The sequence below is a fragment of the Nannospalax galili genome, unplaced genomic scaffold (genome assembly GCF_000622305.1).
Source record: "Nannospalax galili isolate Female #2095 unplaced genomic scaffold, S.galili_v1.0 scaffold40, whole genome shotgun sequence".
NCBI classification, from domain to species: domain Eukaryota; kingdom Metazoa; phylum Chordata; class Mammalia; order Rodentia; family Spalacidae; genus Nannospalax; species Nannospalax galili.
Genome location: NW_008347810.1, coordinates 2,180,469 through 2,187,578, shown reverse-complemented (window position 1 = coordinate 2,187,578; position 7,110 = coordinate 2,180,469). Strand labels below are relative to the sequence as shown.

Below are 7,110 nucleotides of genomic sequence, written 5' to 3'. Positions count from 1 at the left end.
AAGTGTGACCAGTAGTAGTCATATATATAGAAAGTAGAAATGCATGTGAAAACGTCTCAATGTCAATTGCCTTAAAATGAATTTTTCTGCATGAAACTGTGTATTTTAACAACGAAGTGGAGATCTTTTTTAAACGTTAAAACCCCATTTAATTTTATGTCTTATAGAGTTTATAATGAGTAAAAATTGTATAAGCGTAATAATTCATCTGTAAACCTAAAAATGTACAGACAATTTTGAAAGAGATGTATCCTAGCTCAGAAAAATGTTATTGAATAGGTTAATGCTGTTGTAATGAAATGCTTCTTCTAATTAAAAAAAATTAAAAATAAAAAAGATGGAGGGGAGGTGCAGAGATGGCTCAGGAAGTTATCAAGACACTCGCTAGCCAGAGCTCAAGCCCTGAGGGAGGAGAGAGCCGACTCCGACTTCCACAGGTTGTCCTTTGACCTACACATATTTGCCCACACAAAATTAACAAATGTAAAATTTAAAAAGAAATTTTTAGAAATCATGAACGGACACACACCCGGGGGCAGTGACCTTCTGACCTTCTGTTCATTTCATCAGCCTGTTAGAATTCTGGAGAACAGGAAAATGAGAAGAAAGCAAGTAAAAGAACAGTTTCTTTTTCCACGCAAATTTTCATACTGGAAAAGTTAACTCCCAGAAAACAGATTTGAGAATTCCCTGTAGTTTATCTACATAGATTAGAGAAAAAGAAATTACCCAATTAACAAGTTTTCTTTCCCTGGGAGCTTCTCTTGTGGGAATGAGCGGGACCCCACATTCAGAGAGAGAAGTTTCCCAGTTTAATCCGGATAACAAAAACGTTCAACCTGTCACGTAAGCAGATTAACCACTTGCAGCGGGGGAATTAAACAGCTCAATGAATAGCGAACATAAAAGGCACTAACATGTAACAGAAAACAGGAAACACCACTACGGGCAAAATTACAAATACAGGCTTGAGTTAAAATGCTGGGCAATGCACCTGCTGAGAAAGAGGAACGCGGGATGTCTCCCAGTCTTAGTTACTCGGTGTTAACGCTAATTCTCAACCTGGCAGTGATGTGGGAAATAAACTCAACGCAAAATACACAGTCCCTTCCTAGACGGGAACATTCCTTCAGGTACTGTGACAACGTGCTGAGCACAGGAGAACAAATCCAGGGGACGTTCCTCTGCACAGAGGTGACGCGTGTGAGGCCAAGGGATTCAAAGCGGCACACACGAGTGGACAAAAGAGGCGGAGGTCGGGAAGACCGCCCCCCGCACAGACGGAAGTGCACAGAAACACCGGCCGAGGCGCAGACAGCGCTGGCGCCGGGCTGACAACGTAGCAAAACGTCTCCGCGCGGCGCCTGCTGAGCGTGGGTTCAGCCCCGGCCGCGCGTGCCCGGCACCGGACCGGATCCACGCCTACACGCCTCGGAGGCGCCGGCCGACCGGCCAAGCGACCTGCCGGGCGACGACAGATCTGACGTTCTTTAAAGATCAAGTCTGAAGCGCTCTGGAGACAAGCCAACGACTACTTAGCCTTCTTCCGAACGTGGACCCGAAATGCCCCTTTCTGCGTGCTGTCCGCAGCTGGCCGGGTGCTGGGCGGACGCGCAAGGCTTTCGGCGCCCGGCAGGCTGACGGCGCAGAGACGCCACGACAAGCCGGAACCGCGGGAAGGCGCGCGGCTTCCGACGCCTGACGCCTCAAGGGCCGAGGGGGCTCGCGGCCTGGCGCAGAACGCTCGGGGCCGCACGCGGAGTGCAGCCGGGGCTCCGGGCCGATGTGCAGGGCCGCGGCCTGGCTGGGGTCGCTCCCGGCCCGCCCTTCGCGCTCACCGCGTTCTTTTTCTGCACCATCTTGTCCATCTTCTTGGCAATGCGAACCACCTCATCCTCCATGGCTCCGGCAGGCCTTCCCCTCACCCGGCCCGCTGGGGACGGGAAGTGGGCGAAGCTGGAGCCGACCGGACGTCGGGAAGCGATCGGCGACCTAGCGACTGCAGGCCTGGGCCTAGGCCCTTCCTCACAAACCAGGCGCGCTGCGGAGGTGGTGACGGCGAAGGCTCCGCCCCCACAGGCCTCGCTAGCGGACCTCCGAACGCACCGCAAAGGCGCTACCAATCGATTGCAGAGGGCTGCGGGGGGCGTGGCGGGGAGAGATTCCCGCCCTCGCCACCTGTTCCCCTGCCTGGCTGCGACCTGCAGTTGGGCCCTGCGAGGCGGGTCCTGCAGCTGGGGCCACTCGTCTGTGGCGCTCTCCTCGGGTCAGCTCCTTGGCAGGAAGTGATTTCGCTCGTGGTGCGTCTAGACAGTCTGCGGAATTCGTGGAATGGAACTTTGACGGGTTTTAAAGGCTGTGGGAGCCTAGGGAGCGTGCCTTTAATCCCAGCCCTCGGGAGGCAGAGGCAGGCAAAAGTCTGAGTTCCAGGCCAGCCTGGTCTACATAGCGAGTTCCAGCCACCTGGGGCTACAGGGAGACCCTGTCTCAAAAAGACAACAAAAAGCCAAGTAGAAGATTGACATATGGTTTTGCTTTGTTCCTTTTGTGAAATTTTCTAGAAAAGTAGGAGCCAATGAACATGACAGATTTAAGCTCCAGTATTCCTTCCTGCACAAAACGATAACTAGAATAAGCCTATCTCAAGTAGAACAGAGACCATAATTTTTAAAAATACACTCCAAAATGATATGAAAATATAGCTAAGGTTGAGAAACATTAAGATGATTTATACTTAGTACCCATAATGACCCCACACACACACACCAAAGAAAGAGATCTTTTTTTTTCTCATTTTATATCTGTTGATTGCCTTCATGTGTGTAAGTACACCATGTATGTGCTGAGACCAGCAGGCCGGAGATCCGGAACTGAGTTACAGATGGTTGTCAGCCACCATAAGGGAATAGAACTGGACAAACAGCCAGTGCTCTTAACTGTCGAGCTGTCTCTCCAGCCGTGAGGAATTTGTTTTAATAATCTGGACGACCACTATTGTTCTCTGTTGTAACGAAATGATTGATGAGATTATAAAAGGAACCATCTTCATTGCCATAATGGTCCTGCCAGCTAGGAACTTCTGTTTTACAAACTCTACAAAGACACTGTTAATAGTGGAGCATAGAATATAGGTCCTTCAACAAGTCTGTGCCCAGTTAAACCTTTGATGCTAATTCATGCTATTCTCCACTGTAACTGCGCTCCAAATTTAATTATTAACCCAATCTACTTCGTAATAAGACCCTTTCAATACTGGGAGGTTTTTATGATGCATGAATGTGAGTATTCTGGTGCAACAGCATGAGGTGGCTGGAGCAAGATACAGGGCGTCTTTCTCTTCACCATACTGCCTTGAGAAAGCCTGAAGTTTGCAGTTTCAGATAGGCCACCAGCTAGCTGGCCACCAAGCTTTCTAGATCTGTCTCAGACCTCCAGCATTGTGGTTACAGGCACACACAGCCATGCCCAGATTTTTTATGTATGTACTGGGATGCCTTTAATCCCAGCACTTGGGAGGCAGAGGTAGGCCAGCCTGGTCTACATAGCAAGTTCCAGGTCAGTTGAGGCTACAGGGAGACCCTGTCTCAAAAAGACCAAAAAAAAAAAAGCATTCTTACCCACCAAGCCATCTCCCCAGCCCTAAGTGCAGTTATTTTTAACTGTGGTAAGATACACAGCATAAAAATTATCATTTTAACTGTTTTATTTGCCTGTTTTTTGAGACAGTGTCTTTTGTAGCCCAGGGCTGGCCTTGAACTCACTATGATCCTGCTACAATTACAAGCAGGCACAACCATGCCCAGCTTACCCATTTTCAGGGGTACAATTCTGTGGCATTAGAACAATATATGTTGTTACAACTATGACCTCTAGACAGTTTGCAAAAGTTTTCCAAAATTTTATCATCTCAAAAAGAAACTATACCAATAAAGCATTTTGCCTGATTTTTATCTGGATCTTCTTGTCTTACAAGTTCTTTTTTATATTTTGGAATCTAGGCTCTTAGATATGTTATCTGCAAATATTGTTTCCTATTTTTAGGTTGTCTTTTTCACTCTTTAATGTACAAACTTTTACCAAAGTCCCATTCATCTATTTTCTTTGGATGCTTGTCCTTTTGGTGCCAAATATCAGAAACATGACCTGACTCAAGGTCATGAAAATTGATCATTGCCATTTTAATAGTGTTGTCTCCCAAACCATTAAAAAATGGAATGTTTTCCCATTAATCTAGAGCCTCTTTAATTTCCTTTGGCAATATAATTTTCAGTGTGTGACTTCCCGTTATTGGCTAAATTTATTCCTAGGTATTTTATTCTTTGGAATGCTGTTATAAATGGAATTATTTTCCTAGTTGCCCTTTTAATTTGTTCATTGCTACCATGTACAAATACAACTAATATTTTTATTAGCTCATAGTTTTTTGCTTGTTTGGTTGGTTTCTGAGACAGGATCTTGGGTAACCCAGAATGGCCTCTGCTGTATAGTACTGTCTTCTGAGCCAGACAGTCATCATCTTCATGAGTGAATTCAGCTATGCTTAAAGCTCATCACTGCTGGGTTAGTTGACTGTTGATGTTCCCTCCTAGAAGGAGGGGGCAAGGAGTGTCTTTAGACCCTCACCTGAGTATACAGCCACTCTTCCCAACCAGTTGTACGCAACTGCATGTGGCCTTGGGGTCTTAGAGAGGGGCTAGTGTCTACTCTGGGAAGGACCAGGGGAGGGGCTCCATCTGAACCGCCATAAGGGAGTCATCTGAGCAGGGTACTACCTCCCTTTGTTGGTGCTTTAGGGTCACCTACGGTCACCAATAAGCCCTCACCCATACTCTATAACTAAGCCCTCACCCATACTCTATAACTATAACTAAGTTTCCCAGGGTAAACTTTGGTGGAGTCACTTTAGTTTGTCATTGGGAATTTAGGAGAGAGGATATAAATTGTTTAGTCCCATGCACAAGGGTGAAAATTCTTGAGACAGTCTGTAACTTGCTTTGTAGCTGAGGATGACCTTGAGATTATTTTCCTGCCTCTACCTCTCAAAATGTTGGGATTACAGATGTGTTATCACACATGCTACCAATGCATTTTTAAAACATATTAAAATTCCAACTTTAGATTAGATTCTATTAATTTGATTTTTTTTAAAAGCTTAACATTTAAAAAAAAATTTTTAAATATCTTTATTATTTTTATGTGTATGAGTGTTATGCCTGCATATAGGTAAGTGCACCCGTGTTGTGCAATTCGAACCCGGGTTTTCTGCAAGAACAGTGTTCTTAACTGCTGTGCTAGCTCTCCAGCCCCTAGAGTATTTGATTTTTAAAACTGCTGTTGCTGAACTGACTTTCATTTTTTAAAATGTTAAGTGAATTTTGACTTGGGATTAGGACACAATTTTCAACAATTTCTAAAACTGTCCCAAACATATCTCTGCCACTTTTGGTTTTTGTTTGTTTTTTCGGAGCTGAGGACCAAACCCAGGGCCTTGTGCCTGCTAGGCAAGCGCTCTACCACTGAGCTAAATCCCCAACCCCATCTCTGCCGCTTTGTACAATGTATTTATGTTAAGCAGTGTTCTCAGCATGGATGATTAAAATCAAAATATCGGCTCTTGAAAAAGACATTGATAATGTTCTACATCCTACAATATTAAATGTTTAGTCAAGATCTGAAAAAAATATTAAAATTATTTTTATGTGTATGAATTTCCTGCATGTATGTAAAGTTCACCAGTGTGTATGTGTCATGCAGTACCTGTGGAGGTCAGAAGAGGGCACAGGATTCCCCTTGACTGGAGTTATGGACAGTTGTTAGCCACCATGTGGATGGTGGGAATCAAACTCAGGTCCTCTGCAAGAGCACTCAGTGCTCTTAACCATTGAACCATCTCTCTAGCCTCATTACTGGATTTTTCAAAAGGATAGAGTGTGTGTGTGTGTGTGTCTGTCTGTCTGTCTGTCTGCACGTATTGCTAGGAATAAAATGTAGTGCCTAGTGGATGCTATGCAAGTGCCCTATCACTGAGACACATCTTTTTTTTTTTGAGATAGGTTCTCACTATGTAACCCATGTTGGCCTCCAACATACAGTCATCCTACCTCAGCTTCCTGAATGCTGAAATAACAGGCAAGTACCATCATGTCATGCCTGAAGGATTTTAGTGGCTTCCACAGGATTTTCTAAATATAAGGTCATTTCACTGTGAAATAGCTTTACTTCTTTTTCTGGCCATACTGCTCTGGCTAAGCCACATGGGGGTTTGAACCTAGGGCCTCACATATACAGCTATAGCTGAGCTCTACAACTTTTAGTATACAGTTGAATCCAAGTAGACACAGGAATCTTTTTCTTGTTCCTGACCTTAGGGGAGCAGCTTGGTCTTTCATCATGGAGTATGATGCTGCTACCTGTGTTTTTCATAAACACTCTTCAGCATGCTAGTAAAGTTTTCTTCTATTCCTAGTGTATTAGGGTTCTCTAAAGAAATAGAACTGGTAGAATGAATATATATATGTATAGAGATTTATCAGCTCACAGGATAGAGTCCAAGTAGTCCAACACTGGCTGCACCACACTGGAGAGGCTGAGAATCTGTAGTCGCTCAGTCCACGAGGCTGGATGTCTCAATAGTCCCAATCTGGTGCTGAAGGTCTGACAGATTCCGAAAGATCAGCTAGTCTTCAGTCTACAGCAGCAAGACGAACTCACCAGCGAGGGAGAAGGCAAGCAGCAAGAAGCATGGTGTTCTCCTCTGCCTTGGCCTTTCATACGAGCTGCCATCAGAAGGTAACGCCCACATTTAGAGTGTGTCTTCTGGCTTTAGATGATCCAATCAAGAAGAGCTCTTTCATTTCTGTTAATCCCAGATCCAGTCAAATTGACACCCAGGATTAGCCATCACATGTAGTTTGGTGAATGTTTTATCATAATTTGGTGTTGGATTTTGCCAAATGCTTTACCTGCAGTGGTTGAGATGACTAGGGAATATTTTTCCTTCATCCTAGCAATGCAGTATGTGTCATTGCAACACATCACAGTTCAGCCCAAGTAAACAGCCTGATACTTAGGAGTGGACCTGAACTTTGAAGGCGCCCACTCCCCGAAGTG

General features: G+C 44.9%; 1 protein-coding gene across 1 annotated transcript in view; it reads right to left on the bottom strand.

Moving 5' to 3' along the window:
• Positions 1-3,532, bottom strand: part of Tcea1 (transcription elongation factor A1) — a gene marked incomplete in the record, with an annotated part of 42,720 nt that extends 39,188 nt beyond the window's left edge. The window contains 1 exon segment of the mRNA XM_008844411.3: positions 1,839-3,532. Coding sequence (XP_008842633.1) covers positions 1,839-1,901 — 63 coding nt within the window.
• Positions 3,533-7,110: the final 3,578 nt, after the last annotated feature.